This window comes from Dendrobium catenatum, unplaced genomic scaffold (assembly GCF_001605985.2).
Source record: "Dendrobium catenatum unplaced genomic scaffold, ASM160598v2 fragScaff_scaffold_35, whole genome shotgun sequence".
NCBI classification, from domain to species: Eukaryota; Viridiplantae; Streptophyta; class Magnoliopsida; order Asparagales; family Orchidaceae; genus Dendrobium; species Dendrobium catenatum.
In genome coordinates this window covers 658,872-677,381 of record NW_021318497.1, presented here as the reverse complement: position 1 = coordinate 677,381, position 18,510 = coordinate 658,872, and the positions used below count along the sequence as shown (strand labels likewise).

General features: G+C 35.6%; 1 protein-coding gene across 2 annotated transcripts; it reads left to right on the top strand.

The window, feature by feature from the left end:
- Positions 1–298: 298 nt before the first annotated feature.
- Positions 299–18,266, top strand: LOC110096901 (glutamyl-tRNA(Gln) amidotransferase subunit B, chloroplastic/mitochondrial). 2 transcript variants are annotated; one of them, XM_020823050.2, is made up of 10 exons: positions 299–521; positions 7,889–8,572; positions 8,690–8,899; positions 9,320–9,460; positions 9,549–9,752; positions 9,838–10,035; positions 17,481–17,549; positions 17,678–17,794; positions 17,903–17,993; positions 18,070–18,266. In XM_020823050.2, exons 2-9 carry the CDS (start codon positions 7,931–7,933, stop codon positions 17,984–17,986), a joined length of 1,665 nt encoding a protein of 554 aa, XP_020678709.1. In that variant the 5' UTR covers positions 299–521; positions 7,889–7,930; the 3' UTR covers positions 17,987–17,993; positions 18,070–18,266. The 2 variants fall into 2 exon arrangements, with proteins under 2 accessions (XP_020678709.1, XP_028549262.1); XM_028693429.1 differs by having other exon boundaries at positions 17,903–18,266.
- The last annotated feature ends 244 nt before the right edge of the window (positions 18,267–18,510 follow it).

Here is an 18,510-nt window from a genome sequence, read left to right as displayed (position 1 = left end):
TTCACATAATGATATTTCTCGTTATTGTTGATATTGCTCGGTATTTGCTCAGTATTTCTCGTTTTGTGGCTGCGATCTTAGTGCCGGCCGAACGTAGCTCTACTTTCGGACCAAATAAAAGTTCCTTGAGCCACTTATTTTTCCTTCGGTCGAGCAGATTCGAGCCCGACCTTGTCAAACCTAATCGACTCAAATCAGCGCCAATTAGAATTCAATTTCATCCAGGAACAGAGTTCGAATCGGCTTGAGACTATCCAAATGGATTAATGAAGTTACGGTTGAGATCGCCTTCGAATTCGAAATCTGAGCCGCTGTAGCATTCAGTCGCCTGATCTGCGGGTTTAGCAGGGATCGAGTGGCAGGAGAACGATGCGTGCGTGAGAGGGAGCGGCTAGGGGAGGGGCTGTGGGTGCTTCTCATTTGGCGTGAAGCAGAGATCGGGAGGGAGCTAGAGGGGAGGCCTGCTCGTGCGACTCCAGAGGCGGACGGAAGAGGGAAGATCGAGCGGATCTCACGCATAGGTATCTCCCTCCTTTTCTTCTTCCTTCTTCTTCTCCTTATTCTTCTTCTTCTCCCTCCTCATCCTCTTTTTTCTTTCCTTCCTTCTTTTTCCTGGTTTTTTGATTGTCGCATTCCCTTTACCTTCTTCTTCTTTACCTACTTCTACTTCTTCTTCCTATTTCATTATTAACAGAGAAATTGTAAAAAAAAAGTATATGAATTTGCTCTTCGCTTCTTTTACTTGTACAGAATATTCCACAAGTTTTTCCTATTATCTACTGATGCTGTATGTTTCTTTTCAATGTGCAATACTTCTTTAAATTAGATAAAATGTTAGTTATAACAAAAGGAGTATCATGAGCATCATAATATGGTAAATTATTTACCTCATCCATGAGGTCATTGATATCCATGAAATAGATGTTGGCCTCTTCTTGATTAGATAGATCAATTTATATTTCTTCATTCTCTAAGGGGGTGTTTGGTATAAGATTGGATTTAATTTTAGTAGGATTTACTAAATCCAGTAAATCCGGATTTAGTAAATCCTAGGCTTATAAATCCTGAATTGTGTTTGGTATGAAAAATTTTAAATCCTGTTAAATCCAAAAAGATGTTTGGCAACATATTACAGGATTTAAAACCGTTGGAGATTTAAAATAAAAGGAGTAAAATGCCAAATAATTAACCAAACATAACATCATTCAACGAAAATAACTAAAAGCATAAAGAGTGCACGACAACAATAATGTTTTTGTAGACATTGTTTAACAACTATAAGATAATACACTACAACATAATGGTGATGTTGAGATTTGTTACATTTGAGAGTAGCTTCCTCACGATGATTGATTTCTTTGACTATTTACCTGAAATAAAAAAAAAAATAAAAAAATTCATAAATATTGTAATGGAAGATAAATTAGTTTAAATGCATACAAATATTCTTACGCATTCCACATATCAGTTGCAATGACATATCTTATCGCTTCTCCTTGAATTCTTTCTCCTATTGTACTGTGCAAGTTAGGATCTTCATCCAACATTTCAACATTCTCATGTTCACTATCGTGTGTCATTTCTGTCTGTGATATATTAAAATACATGTCATGTCCATGATAACGACCTATAAAGTTGTGCAGAACTGCACACGCAATAACCAGATCAGCTTGAACGGTAATAGGAAACTTTTTCATGTGAGACAACACTTGAAAGCGCTCCTTCCAAATCCCGAATGTTCTCTCTACCACATTTCGCAGCTGGGCATGTCGGTGATTAAATAATTCTTGCTGATTTGTATATCTTCTATCAATTCTTCCTCGATAATCAGCTAGATGATATCGATAACCTTGAAAAGGAGCAATCAACTTATCAATGTTTGCATAGCCTGAATCAACCAAGTAATAATGATTATGTGGCACTCCAAAATGACTTTGCTCTATAGCCCATCTTAGCACACGCATATCTGCAGCTGACCCTTCCCATCCAGATGCTACATATAAAAACTGTCTATCAAACGACACTGACGCCATAACATTCTGCGAGGTGAACCCCTTACGATTATGATAACGGTTTTGTATGTTGCTACTAACTATTGCTGGTATATGCGTGCCATCAATAACACCCAAAGCATTCTTGACGTAAGGGTGAAACATTGTATTTGAACGTAACAAAGGATGACATTCTGGATCTCCCTGGGGTAAATTAATGAACTCATCAGCAAATGAGACAATAGCACGTAGAACAATGTTGAAGTATCTGCTAACTGTCTCCAAAGAATGCTGGAAAAATTCACACAACTGTCGGTAACTATGCGCATGTGCAACTCCTCGCAAAAATATATCAAGTTGCTCACCTGCATTCATATTTTTTGTGTCACGCAAATGCCCACGGCTTACTAATCGATCTCTTAGGCTTATGAATACATCTGGAGGTAGGCTAAAGCATTGGTACGCTCGGCCCGGATGGCCAGCAGGCACATCAGTTACATATCGATGTCCGGTGTAGGACCTATCGAACATAGGCCGCCTGATGGTTTGTTCATCATCCGAGGAAAAACTATATTGTATTAGAGGAGTAATTTCAGCAATAGCATTGTTAACTTGAATTTTATAAGTCAACTATGTCACATAACACATCCGGAAGTGTTTCACGCAAATAATTAGACATGGCTGCATAAAAGAGATGCTAACGATATTATTCCAAATCAATTAAAGCATAATACAACCAAGGAACATGGAAGAGAAGATTACAACATTAACTAAACTAATCAAAGCAAAAATATAAATCAATCAAACTGAATCAGACAACTACAACCAAACTTTCGACGTGTAAAAACGAGGATGCATGCTAACAATATATTATATCCACTCAATTAGGACATCGCCTTCCCAAGTCATCAATATGGCTTTGTTATCTTTGCTTTCTTTCAGTGCATCATGAATGACTATGAGTGCATGTGTTGTTAGATTCTCAAATTGGCCTAACTTGATCAAGCAATCACGCATACTATACGGATCTGTTTTTTCAATTGTCTCTCTAAAGAGAATGATATTCCTATTTGACTGAAGTAATAGTTCATTAAGATTTTGCAACCAATTATTCCTTTTCAGACATTTAGCAGATTTGGTTGGCTTCTCGCTAGATCTTTTTGTTTGTATCATTGGACTTGGGTCCATTTCCACACTTGGATCTACGTCAAAAGTTCTAGTTTGGTCGTTGGGTGGCATTCCATTCATATCATAGCTAATACCGTTAGCAGCTAGGAAATCATCCTCAATGTGAGGAGCATCTTCCTCACTGTTTAAGTTAACCACTGGCTCAGAGATCTTAGTGCATCTTGCTTCACTATCCACTGCAATGTTCTCGGCACATATCTTTTCAAATATTTCATACTGATGGAAGGGGTGCCTTCTAAATCGAGCTACCTTTGGGTTAACCTAGAAAAATGAAGTGTTGTTGATTTAGATGCATTAAATTTAAGCATTATATATGATTGTAAAGAACAAAATAATACCTGTTGAATTTCATCCCACAACTCGTCAGTAGCTACAGGGATGTGTAATTCCTCATTCCAACCCCATCCGCTACGGTTTGTTAGTAGATATAGTGTTCTAAAATCAGCCTTCATATTTTTAAATCTTATCATTACGGACGAGTCAGTGTAGTTTGTTCTAAGACGCATGTTTAACACAGCGATTAAGCTAGCCCATTGTTCCTTTCGCATATTTCCATTACAAAAATTGTCATTAACATATTATTCCAATAGCAACTCGCCAAGTATGACATTATGATCTTCTGGCCACTTTGGATTTCGAGTTGTACTTTTGGGCAAGCCGGAGTAAATTGAGATGTCGTCACCATCAGGACGTTGTTTACTACCGCTTGCACGTGCAACTCATTTGCCTTGTAAAAATTTCTGCATTGCTGTCATACATTAACGAGGATATTATTTCTAAGAAATTTAAAGGTTGTGCAAACAACTAATTTTTTTTTAGGCTTCCTTCAAGAACTTTTCCTGTCTTACGTAGGTAGATAGCGTTTGATGACTCGTCGCTCACACTTGCTACTTTCATATCGACGAAACCTAAATTTTTATTAAAAGAGCATATATTCTTTTTTTTTTCAGCGGTAGTTTGATATCCTCTTCCCGATCGAGCTAGAGCGAGCAGGTGTTTTTTTTTTTCTTCACGAACACGACGAAACGGAGAGGAATACCGAACACAAAAAACGAATACCGCTCGGTCATGCTCGCTCAAGGTCGCTGCCCTTTTTTTTTCTTCAAACAGAGAGGAATGAGAAATTTTTATTTCACCTAAGCATGCCTTAAAATATTTTATGCGTTCATTCTTTTGTTTTTTGTCTTCCCGAGAGTGGCTCTTTGTAATGTCTGTTTATGACATTCCTAAATTATATAAGCAATAATTTTGTTTGAATTGTTTTAATTTTTTTCTTAGGCAGCAAAGATATAATTTGGATTATGATATTCAAGTCTTGATCTTTAGTTGAAGTTTGTCCTAATTGAATTATAGTATTTTTTTTAAATTATATAAAGTATTATACTACTTTGATTGACAAATATAACACGATGAGAATATATGCTCTTTTAATAAAAATCTAGGTTTCGCCGATATGAAAGTAGCAAGTGTGAGCGACAACGAGTCATCAAATGCTATCTACCTACGTAAGACTGGTAAAAGTTCTTGAAGGAAGCCTAAAAAAATTTAGTTGTTTGCACAACCTTTAAATTTCTTAGAAATAATATCCTCGTTAATGTATGACAGCAATGCAGAAATTTTTACAAGGCAAATGAGTTGCACGTGCAAGCGGTAGTAAACAACGTCCTGATGGTGACGACATCTCAATTTACTCCGGCTTGCCCAAAAGTACAACTCGAAATCCAAAGTGGCCAGAAGATCATAATGTCATACTTGGCGAGTTGCTATTGGAACAATATGTTAATGACAATTTTTGTAATGAGAATATGGGAAAGGAACAATGGGCTAGCTTAGTTGCTGTGTTAAACAGGCGTCTTAGAACAAACTACACCGACTCGTCCGTAATGATAAGATTTAAAAATATGAAGGCTGATTTTAGAGCACTATATCAACTAACAACTTAGTAGCTACTGTCGAGTTGTGGGATGAAATTCAACAGGTATTATTTTATTCTTTACAATCATATATAATGCTTAAATTTAATGCATCTAAATCAACAGCACTTCATTTTTCTCGATTTAGAAGGCACCCCTTCCATCAATATGAAATATTTGAGAAGATATGTGCCGAGAACATTGCAGTGGGTAGTAAAGCAAGATGCACTAAGATCTCTGAGCCAGTGGTTAACTTAAACAGTGAGGAAGATGCTCCTCACATTGAGGATGATTTCCTAACTGCTAACGGTGTTAGCTATGATATGAATGGAACGCCACCCAATGACCAAACTAGAACTTTTGACGTAGATCCAAGTGTGGAAATGGACCCAAGTCCAATGATACAAACAAAAAGATCTAGCGAGAAGCCAACCAAATCTGCTAAATGTCCGAAAAGGAATAATGGGTCGCAAAATCTTAATGAACTATTACTTCAGTCAAACAGGAATACCATTCTCTTTAGAGAGACAATTGAAAAAACAGATCCGTATGGTATGCATGATTGCTCGATCAAGTTAGGCCAATTTGAGAATCTAACAACACATGCACTCATAGCCATTCAGGATTCACTGAAAGAAAGCAAAGATAACAAAGCCATATTGATGACTTGGGAAGGCGATGTCCTAGTTGAGTTGATAGAATATATTGTTAGCATGCATCCTCGTTTTTACGCGTCGAAAGTTTGGCTGTAGTTGTTTGATTCAGTTTGATTGATTTATGTTTTTGCTCTGATTAGTTTGGTTAATGTTGTAATCTTCTCTTCCATGTTCATTGGTTGTATGATGCTTTAATTGATTTGGAATAATATCGTTGGCATCTCTTTTATGCAGCCATGTCTAATTATTTGCGTGAAACACTTCCGGATGTGTTATGTGACATTGTTGACTTACAAATTCAAGTTAACAATGATATTGCTGAAATTACTTCTTCTCTAATACAAGATAGTTCTTCCTCGGATGATGAACAAACCATCAGGCGGCCTATGTTCGATAGGTCCTACACCGGACATCGATATGTAATTGATGTGCTTGCTGGCCATCCGGGCCTAGCGTACCAATGCTTTAGGCTACCTCCAGATGCATTCATAAGCCTAAGAGATCTACTAGTAAGTTGTGGCCATTTGCGTGACACAAAAAATATGAATGCAGGTGAGCAACTTGGTATATTCTTGCGAGGAGTTGTACATGCGCATAGTTACCGACAGTTGTGTGAATTTTTCCAGCATTCTTTGGAGACAGTTAGCAGATACTTCAACATTGTTCTACGTGCTATTGTCTCATTTGCTGATGAGTTCATTAATTTACCCCAGGGAGATCCAGAATGTCATCCTTTGTTACGTTCAAATACAATGTTTCACCCTTACATCAAGAATGCTTTGGGTGCTATTGATGGCACGCATATACCAGCAATAGTTAGTAGCAACATATAAAATCGTTATCGTAACCTTAAGGGGTTCACATCGCAGAATGTTATGGCGGCAGTGTCGTTTGATCGACAATTTTTATATGTAGCATCTGGGTGGGAAGGGTCAGCTGCAGATATGTGTGTGCTAAGATGGGTTGTAGAACAAGGTCAATTTGTAGTGCCACACAATCATTATTACTTGGTTGATTCAGGCTATGCAAACACTGATAAGTTGATTGCTCCTTTTCGAGTTTATCGATATGGTGGTGAGACCTGCAATGTTTCATGGTGCAGAATGTTGGCCATTAAAAGACAAGCATAAAATTAAGTTAGTTGTAGAAATGAGGATGCTCAGGTGGATGAGTGGCTTTATTTTTAAAGACAAAATGCGAAACGAGCATATATGTGAAAATGTTGGAGTAACTCTAGTGGCAGATAAGATTAAGAGAGAGTCACCTTAGATGATTTAGTCACATAAAGTGTCGGCCTTCCAATTATCCGGTTAGGAGAGTAGATGTATTAGATTTGACCGATGTGAAGAAAGGTAGAAGTAGACCTAAAATGACTTGGTTGAAAGTATTAGAAATTATCTTTTTTTTTATTAGATTTAAATGAGAATTTGACTCTTAACATGATACAATGGAGAAAATAGATTCATGTTGCCTATCTCACATTGTGGGACAAAGGCTTGTAACTATTGTTGTATTTGTTATTGTTGCAGAGATGAGGATGCTCACGTGGATGATCGGCTTTAGTCTTTTAGAGATATAATGCGAAACATGTATATATGTGAAAATGTTAAGTAGCTACAATGGCAGGTAAGATTAGAGAGAGTCGTCTTAGATGATTTGTCGATGATCCGGTTAGGAGAGTAGATGTATTAGATTTGACCTATGTTAAGAAATGTAGAGGTAAACCTAAAAACGCTTGGTTAGAAATCTGAGAATTTGACTCTTAATAGGACACAATGGAGAAAAAAGGATTTATGTAGGAGAAAAAGAATTTTCGTTGCCGACCCCACGTAGTGGGATAAAGGCTTGATGTTGTTGTTGTTGTTGTTGTTTTGAGTCTCATCATATTTTCTCTTGTTCAGATCTGAAACGCACATATTCTAATGTTGGGAATATAAAATATCAGGGTTCTAGCTTTGATCTAGCATTTCATTATTTGTACGTGGGACACATTGAAAGTGGTCTTGAGTCATTTTTTGGTTAAAAATTTTTAACACAATTCTCCATGTTTTATATAGTACTTTAAACAATATTACCAAATTGACTTTCATAATATAAGTTATATTTTTTTAACAGCGATTTTTTTTTATTTTTTATCTAGAAATAAAGTTAGCAGCTGATCATCCACATTTGGCGCCGAATCATGGCCTCTATTTTCTTCCAAGGGATAAGAAGCAACCAATTGATAGTGTACCCATTAGCTCACTTTAGCAGAATACAAACTGCTGTTTACTGCACATTGCAAAGGCCACAAGGTCAGGCAAGGCCACAGGAAGTTAGCTTCCAAGAACAGCGGAAAGTCCAACAAACCTCTTCTCAAACCACGACAAGAAAACCACTTGAGCAGAATATGCAAGGATATGAGGCAATAATCGGCATAGAGACGCATGTTCAGTTGTCAACAGTCACGAAAGCATTTTGCAGCTGCCCTTATTTCTATGGTTCTCCACCCAACACCACCATTTGCCCAGTTTGCATGGGTCTTCCAGGAACTCTACCGGTTTTAAATTCCAAGGTTGTGGATTTTGCTGTAAAATTAGCTCTTGCACTCAATTGTGAATTGTCTGTGACGTCAAAGTTTGACAGGAAACAATACTTCTATCCTGACTTGCCAAAGGGCTACCAGATATCACAATTTGACATTCCTATAGCAACCAAAGGATTTATTGATTTGGATCTTCCTGTAGAGTTTGGCGGTGGGCACAAAAGATTTGGAATAACAAGGGTTCATATGGAAGAAGATGCTGGAAAGTTGCTCCACTCAGATAGTGGGAGTTATTCCCATGTACGGTTTAAAATGTTGTTTTCATTATGTGGTAATTTTAAAATGTAATAGCTTTAACCATTTGTTATGTTAATTTATGATACTCTTAGAATTGCTATTTCAATTACTCTTGTGCAGGTGGATCTTAATAGAGCAGGGGTCCCTTTGCTAGAGATTGTTTCAGAACCTGATATGAGAAGTGGATTGGAAGCTGCAGAGTATGCGGCTGAGTTACAGAGGCTTGTTAGATATCTGGGGGTGAGCAATGGAAATATGCAGGAAGGTTCCCTTCGTTGTGATGTAAATGTTTCTATAAGACCAAGGGGTCAATTAGAATTGGGAACGAAGGTACTTAAATTATTCCGAGCTTATCTTGTCTGTTCTTTATAATGAAAAAAAAACCCAGAATAATCCTGTTTTATGAATTTATGCAGAGCATCATTAAATGTTCTTATTATATCATATGCTGTTGTTGCTGAAATTTGAAAATCATATATGATTAAAAGAGTTCCGATGAGAAATTTTCACTTTCCTTTTCTCTAGACGGTTTGGTTTATGTTTTGTGCTCAAGGCCAGGCTAGCCAAGCCCTTAGTTGTCATCATTTTTTGCACTTACACCTACCTTAATTTCAAGATCTGCAGTTGGGAAAATGTTCATATTTCTGTGTATGATTCTTCTTTATCTCATTGGTTTCTTTTTAAAATAATGTTGCGGTGACTCCATCCCACAAGTAAAGTAATAATTACAAGTGTTCTTTTTGTTGACAGGTTGAGATAAAGAACATGAACTCATTTTCTGCTATGAACAGGGCAATTGATTATGAGATATCGAGACAATTTCTTCTTCATAGTCAAGGTCAAAGTGATCAGATTGTTCAGGAAACTCGACTTTGGGAAGAAGGGTATCAGGTCTAATAATCTTTTTTTGGTTTGATTTTGGTTTTGCTAACAAAGTATCTGAATCCTCTCTTGTAATGTAGCTTCTTATTCTTTGTAGAAAACAGTAACAATGCGCAAAAAAGAAGGGCTAGCTGATTATAGATATTTCCCTGAGCCTGATCTTCCTGAAGTTGTTGTGACTGAGGATTATATAGAAAATATTCGGAGTTCACTTCCTGAACTTCCAGAATTGAAGCGCAGGCGCTATGAGAAGATGGGCTTAAGCATGCAAGATGTGCTCTTCCTTGCTGATGATATCAGTGTAAGCTCTCATATCCCAATTACACTAGAAGATATTGATAGGAAATTATAATTTTATATTATGGCAATCAATTTGCTAAATCTAGGTGGCAAACTTTTTTGATTCCACACTTGAAAATGGAGCTGAAGCAAAGTTGGCAGCAAATTGGATCATGGGTGATATTGCAGCTTACCTCAAAAACGAACACCTGTCTATTGATGAGGTTAAATTGACACCACAGGAGCTTGCTGAGCTTATATCTTCAATAAAAGGTGGAATCATAAGTGGCAAGATTGGAAAAGAGGTATGCCTTTTACTATTTTTGGATACTTTAATTAATGATATCCTTAGAACACCCATGGAAATAACAGCTATCAACTAGAATTTACATCCTGTTGTTATTGGTATTTAACTTGCTTGGCTATTTGGTCACTTGGCATTATCAAGTGAACTGACATTTTTTTCATTTCTTTGTTTTTTACCCTCCACTACTGAAAAAGTATAGCTTTCAAGTGTATTGTCATATGCTTTGAGCAATACAAGGGCAAGTACATACATAACTGCCAAATTTTATATATTTACAAAATTAACGCTCAACTGCCTCTATATTTATAGTAATGCCACCCAATGTTAGAGAGCAACAAAACTTAAATCCATAATTTTTTATTTTCATTAAAGTCTCGATAGTTTGGTTGTATCATGCCCAAATACATGGGTTAGGTAATTTATTTTAAAAATCTAAGTGTTAGTTTTATAAATTTTCTAGTGGTATGTGCTTAAATCTCCAAAAAAAAATTCTGCATGATAAAGCAAACCATCATCAAAATCTTCAATAATATTTGTTTCAAATGAGAAAGCTCAAGTGGTGGGAACCAACTGGAACTAATTGTAAGTGACAATGACAGAATGATACTTATTTGACCATGTGGGATCCAAAAATTTTGCGCCTCGGCCTCTTCGCATATTTGGGAGAATTTTAATATATTATGTTTTAGGTTAAATTTTCAGGAGGCAGATTAGTTAGAAAAAAATACTGCCCAAAGATTTTTCCCTTATCATGTTAGCATTTTATGAAATAAGTTATAGTTTTCATATGCGCAAGTTCTTATGGTTAATTATCCCTCTTAATGAAGAGAAAACACTTTTCATTAATGATAGTTAGTAGATAGGTACTAAGTACCTAGCATTTAGTAATAGTAGTTTTTTATATTTAGAATATGAAATTCACCACCTTGCTCTTAAAGAGAATAGTGGGGGGAATGATGATGAAACCGATCAAGATCTCATAGTTTCATCGTTTTGGGCTATTATAGTCCCTAGACTGCTTAGTTAGAGGACGTAGTCGACCCAGCATGATTGTTGGATCCTTGTCAACATCCATGATTGCTTCATAAGAGGGCAACTTATAGACCTAAGATGATTGTTTGTCTGAAGGGATAAATTCAAGTCAACCTTATCTAACGGAGGGTCTTGTGCCATATCAAATATCACCTATGATTTATTACTCAAAGTTATTAGTCATTGGGGGAATATATGGATTTTGGCCATAATCGAAATATAATAATACTTATCTGTGGCAAAACGACCATGCTAGAGGGCCCCATTCATGACTATTTACCTGGGGAGCTATCTTATGGCTGAAACGCCTGTTAGAAGACATGTGCCACATTCTTATTAATGGGAGATTGTTTGAGAATGAATCTTATTATATTCTTGATTGGATATTTGCTCTTTATGAGTTGTGATTATTCTTGAATTCATTGCCTTCAATAAGCAATTGCGGAGGATGAATGAATTTTGTTTTAAGTTTTACGTGATTGATTTCACTTGAATATTTTAAATTTTGATAAATATTGATTTTTGAGTTTTTATTAGAATTCGATCCCCGAGTGGTTAACTTTGGAGTTTGGAGGCATTTTTGAAAAGTTTTTAAGCTCCCTTTGGTGAGATTGAATCAATGCGGTTATCATTAGGGTGACTTTGAATTTAATTTAAATAAATTTATATTTTATAGGGATTTAGAGGCATTTAAAAAGATAGAGTCCCCGTCGTTTGAGATTCACTTTTAAAATGATTTTCATTAAGAATTTGAATAGTTTTATTCTATTATTTGAATCTTGTTAACTCTATATGTCCGCCAATAGAGGATTAACTTTAATATTAATTTTGTAAATTATTACACAAACATTGAATCCAAAAGTTTGTGTTTGTAATGAATTTCCCTTGAATAGGGTTATAATCTTTTTACTTTTGCATCATTTTAAATTTGTTTCATTGTTGCTTTAATCCAACAAGTTATTTAAATAGCTTCCTATTCAATTGACATTCAGACAAAATTTTGGCAGCCTCTTGGCCTCTCCCTCACATAAATGGCATTTATGTGTATTAGGTCTGCTTGCCTGCCCAAGAAAGGCATGCACTATACATTTCGTAAGACATGGTGGCTGGAATTTTTATCCAATTACATCCATTACATCAAGAAAGGTGTGCATGACTCTTCATTACTTGCATGAGTGAAAGGATAAATTTCCTCGCCGTATTAGAACAAAGCCAATGAATATTTATTTCACAATTTTTTTCATTGTCACAAATTTTTTAATTGTGTTAAAACAATGCGCACAGGTTAATTCACCTCATTGTGCTAAGAAAAGCATTAAACGTATTGCAATCAGGTTTTTTGAAGGTTTTCTTAGTGTTACGAAATTTATACATTTGTGCATGAGGCGAGGGAAGAGATGACAATGACGAAACGTCAATTTTTGTGGGGGCGAAAAATATAATTTTGATTTGCAAATATATTTTTTCCTTTTTGTTTTTTTTTTCTAATTGATTTTTGTGGGGGCAAAAATTTTAGAGAGAGAAGAGGGAGATAAAGAGTTCAAGAAGAGTTTAGAGAGAGAAAATAGAATGAAAGAGCACTCTCTCTCTCCCTCGGTTAGAGGGAGAAAAGAGAGAGAAAGAGGGAGGAGTGAGATTAGTGGGAGAGAATGAGAGAAAGAGAGAGCATTGGAGAGAGTTGGAAAGGAAGAGAGAGATAGGTTGATGCCTCTCTATTAGGTGGAGATTGGGGTTCGGCTGCTAGATAGAGGAAGGAGGAAGATGGGGAAGGTTTGGTATGCAGGTAGAGGCTGAGAGGTGGTGGTTAGGTGGCTAGGAGGTTTTGGGGCGTGTGAAACAAAGAGGAGGGAACTTGCAGCTTGTGTTGAATGGGGATGGGTTGAAGGAAGGGTTTGGGGCTGATAAGAGATTGGGAGAGAGGAGAGTTATGCGAACTGGAAGAAGGGGAGGAATGGTGGAGTGCTCGGGTTTTGGCATGTGCAAATCAAGGAAGAAGGGAGCTGCGTGAAAGGAGAGATCTCGGTTGGGAGCAACAAGAAGGGTGCGAGGTCTCAGCTTGGGTGAGCTGATGGGTTGCTTATTTAAAGAGAGGAGATCGAGCTTGAGGTTCTCAGTAATGGAGTGGTGAGCATGAGAGAAACAAAGGATCAGATTAGCTTGAATGGGTTGTTGGGTCGAACAAAGAAGCGGTTTTGTATGAATAGCGAGGAAAATGAGAGTGAGGTATGCGTGAATAGGAATTAGGAAGTGTGATATATTTTTTTTGGTGATTGTGCATGGTCCTGCTTATTGTCTTGAAAAAAAAAAAAAACTCTCTGCGCCTCTAACGCGAAATTTAAAAAAAAGAAAATAAAAGAGAAAATAGTAGGTATGTTGGTTCAAATAAGTGCCTAGATCTTTCTCTATGTCGGATGTCAAGATATGAGATCGCCAAATTGTAGTGGTATGACAGGATTGGATAAAATATGATTATTATTATTGTTATCATATATATTAATTTTATTTAAATTTAGTAAAAAATAATAATTAAAATTGTTGAATTGACACCGCGTGCGTCTTGGTTTTCACGCCATTGCGCCTTTTTCTCGTCTGAAAATCTAGGCAATATTTCATGTTCGGGTAATTTTGATGTTTGAGATATATCAATGAAGCTCGTTTTGCGAATGGATGACATTTGGGTGATTTCAGGCAATGTCGTGTCTGTAGACTACCATTTTTTATTGGGGTTGCTCAAATTAAGCATTAGAGGTCCTTGGCAATTTCAACGTTGTAAACACAACGATGCAGTCAATTATACGAAAGGATGACATTTGATGATTTCACTCAACGTCGGTTAGATTAGTATTTTCGTCGTTATTCGATCAAGTTGTGGGCGAGCAATGCTCTTTGATAAATTTAGTGTCCTAAATGCATTGGTGCGATTCATTTCGCTAGCAAATTATGTTTAAGTTTTTTTTTACACAGTCGAGGTGGTTGAGCTTGCCACACGTAATGTTGCGTTAGTTAGTTGTCCTTCTCGTCACACTTGCCTGAATTGATCGCGGCATGTATCCATCAACAGATCATTTAAAAATTATTAAATTTGGCAAGCATATCAAATTCCTCATAAGAGGAGGTTGGAAGCGAAAGGGAACGGAGGGAAGGTGGGGGGGGCGATGTGTAAAACAATCGTAAAGGAAGCACTATATATCAGCTGGAAAAGGTGGCGGATAAAAAACAGTTAGTTCCTACATTTGGAAGTTTCTAGTATTCTTAGTACCACTACCACTCAAATTAATTGCATTGTTCATCAGCATTTACTTTATGTTAAAATGCATTCACCTGACTAGTAATGAAAACTTGGTACTTTGGATATTACTGCAAGTAATTACATTCTTAGCATTAAATACCAACCGCCAACTTCAGATTAATATATCAGGACAAACAAATTCCTGCCTAAAGATGCAGTTCTAAGTGGTTTGTAGGTAATAAATACCTGATGAATTAGAATTTTCCTGTGATTATGAAATTAACTCCATCAAGCTTTTCTTTAAACCAGTAAGATTGGATTCCTAAATCAGAAAGATCAATTCATGTACAGATGCTTTTCCAGTCTAACGAACTGATTTTTTTTTTCTTTTATGTTGTGACTGACTCTATGGATTTGCATTACACATTCAAAACATGTATGAAGTTATTGTTTCCCTACTAACAATATATATGTTTATCTCAAAATAATTCAAGCCTCATGTAGTGCCAAAGAAGAAATTAATTCTTGAAGCTACCACTTATGTTAAATCTTCTTTCAATGGGTTTATTTTCATAATTTTGCAAAGTCCGAATATTAAATAATACTATTATGTTAGCTCTAACGCCCATCTATATCTAAAATGCAATGTTCTGGACGAACATGAAGTCCACATGAACAAATGAGCATAAATATGTTGCGTTTTGATATTTTTGCGCATTGTTCATGTGGATTCATTTATTCTGATGCCTTCCATTTTCTAAATATTAAGCCCCTCCAAGGTCTGATGTTTGGTCAGTTCTTTCTCTCTATATCTATATATATGGTGGACTTTTATCACCCTAGGAGGAGACTTATTATTCTGCACCCAATTAGGTTCTGTTATTATTACTTTCAAATGTAACATCATAACTATCTATTCCCTTTAACTATTAAAACTAATGTCATGCATGATTTGAAAAACTTTTAAGATCATTTAATCATCTATTGGATCCATCAAGCTATTCCCAATTGATGACACCAATTGCATTTGAAGATAATATCAATTTCAAAGTGTATGGTCTTTTAATTGTCCTATAATGAAATGCGTGAGTTGGTGATGATATCTTGCATGTCTTGGATGTTTTTGTTTGATAAAATACATGGATAAAACTAGATTTTTTTTTAAGGGCTTTTATATGTTGTGTGGTAATCCTTATATTTTTAGCATGTCTAATCAACGGTTATGTCGTCATGTAAATTAATGAAACTTGATCGAGATTTCATTCTTGTGTTAGTGATCCAATCAATAGTGCGATATTGAATTTAAAGATTTTATCTAAATTTGGGTGAAGATGGTCTATAATAGCTCAGCAATAAAAATTTACTTTTTTTGTCTGTTTTCTATTTTGCAAGCTTTGGCTGCTTGGTCACTTGGCCATTTTAAACTGATTGGCATCTATAATTTTTTTGTTCCTTATAATTTTTTTATCCTTGGTTATAAAGACAAACCTCACCCATTATCATCTGCATCATCATCAGCCTCATCCCAACTATTTTGGTTGGCTTTATGAGTCCCGGTCCGAACATTCTTGTTTCGTAAGACAGTTTATCCTTCTATGTAAAATTTCTGAACTGGCAACTTGACTGCATGTTCCAAAATTTGACAGATAAATCACAGTTTATCACATGAGTTTGCTTTCTGATCTATAAACTGTAGTGTAGAAGGTTATGTAAAATTGTTCTGGTCATCACTGGCATTTCATCACGATCGATGTGTATTATTGTGTTCTGGCTGTATTGCAGAGTGCAGTAAAGGTTCCACACATGTAGGCCTATAGAGAACAGACTTTGAACCTTCTTGTCATCTGAAGAGGCTTTGATGTATATCTGCTAAGCACTTTTAGAGACATGCAACTGATCTATACTGTGTTTACTTGTAGCTTGAGTAATAACGTATATCTGTGGTGTTGCATGATGCTTAAGGGTATAGGATTCTTAGTGCAATTTAGATGATGCAATGGATCTAAATCATACAAAATAAATTAGGATTCTGAGAGCAAAGACCATCAATTAGATGTAAAATTGAAAATATGGGGAGGCAAATCAAAATCATAATGCACTTAATGATTAAAAGCACATAAATCAATTGGAAATTTGAACTATAAAAATCAGCAAACCATTGAATTTTTTTCACTGCAATTGAAGTTTCAAGTCTAACAAATTTGACCAAAATTAGAACCCTTGCAATACCCATCAACAAAATAATGAAGAATAAAAAAATTAACAAAAGAGATGAGCAAAGTGAAAAAAAAAAAAAATGCAAGCTTCATGCCTGTACAAGGATATTATCTTCTCTCAGATCGCATTTGTGTACTAAAAAGAATTTCACATCCAACAGGAACACAAGATTGAAAAAAAAAAAAATCTGAAGTTTATTGATTAAATGCTAAGTGAAATTATATGCCTTAGATATTTATTTGGTATAAGATATAACATAGGCATAAAAATCATATTTGGTTTGACAAACTCAAAATTCAAATCTTGGTTTACTTGAATAAATATTAAGCCAAAAGTTGAAACCATTAAATTTCAAAATCCACGAGTCCATGAGGCCACAAACTCAAAAGCAATACAAATAGGAACCCTCGAAACAACATATGCAAGAAAACGACAATTTTATGAATTTATGTACTACAAGAACCACTCAAAATAGACATCGGCATTTGCATAAGCTAAAATAATCGAATTGCTAATAACAGGGAGCACCACTAATGCTGCAATATCCAAGTTCATTATTATGGATTTTGTGCTATAATGTCCAAACCACATATCTCTTCACAAATTATTGTTGATATTCACTCTATATGCTGATCTTCGTTGCATTTCAAATGATCAGTTAATTACTCTGAATTTATTTTACTTAATTCAGTACGGGGATTTAGTAATTGTTTCATTGTTTCTTTCAATATTTTTTCACCTTTTTGCCATTTAGTTGTTTTAAACCTTATGTAATTTACATAATCTTACAAAGTTGGATATAAGTTGCATGACTAAAATAAACATTTGTTCCTATCTCTGAGTACATGATCATATTCGTAAATACAAATGGAAGATTTTGTTTCTTAATTCTATTCCTTTTCTCTAGTCAAACACACTTCAACTTTTGCTCGCCTTTTACTGTTGAATTTGATTTTTCTTGACAGATACTTTTTGAGCTTATAACCAAAGGAGGAACCGTCCAAAAAATAATAGAAGAAAAGGATCTTGTTCAGGTATTTGAAAGTCACTTGTTTGCAAAGCCTACCAGAACTAAGAATGTCAAAAAATATGTGATCAAATTTGGAATAATTTAATATGAAATAATTTTGATAGATTTTCTTCTTTAAATTGGAAATTGTAGATAGTAGATCCAGGTGCTATTGAAGCAATGGTGGATAAGATTCTGGAGGAGAATCCAAAGCAACTTCAACAGTATCGCGGAGGGAAAACTAAGCTGCAAGGCTTTTTTGCTGGCCAGGTTTTCTAGAACTGGCAATCTGGGCTGCAACTTTTATTTGAAAAGATTAGCTAATCCGTTAATGCTTTCTATTTTAGATAATTATAAGTTGTTAGTAAACCATTTCAGGTCATGAAGGAGTCGAAAGGCAAGGCAAATCCAACGCTCTTAAATAAGATTCTTTCAGAAAAATTGAATGCCAACAGTAAATAAAGAAAAGGTCGGCATCTTTTTTGCATTGAAAATTGATGAAAAATATGATTGATAGTTTTGTACTGGTTTTTTGCTGATACTAGTAAGGAGATGATGAAGGCCAGAGAGGCTTAAAAAAGCTTAATGGTTCAGAAGTACAGATACTTGCAGACTTGTCAGGTTTCATTGCTTGTAATCTCAATATGATTCTTCAGTGCAGTATTTTACTGATACTGGTATGTAATTTTAACATTAAACTGATAATTAATATAAATTGCTTTTCAGAGTTTCCTTTAATAAATCATCTTTTTTGAGCTGTGAAAAATGGAAAAACCTGTTGTTCTCACTCTCTCCTGCCAACTGATTTTTCTCTTAGATCATAAAACCTTCTGCTTGGTCTCTCTAATTGTCTTGCGCATTAAGAAAATACTGATCATGCTAATGTTTTAGCTCAATATGGCTTACAATTTTGTCAGACGCAGCCCCTTGCAATCCTTCCCAACCAAGCATCGCAAGGCCTCAACGCCCTCTCTACGCTAACATTT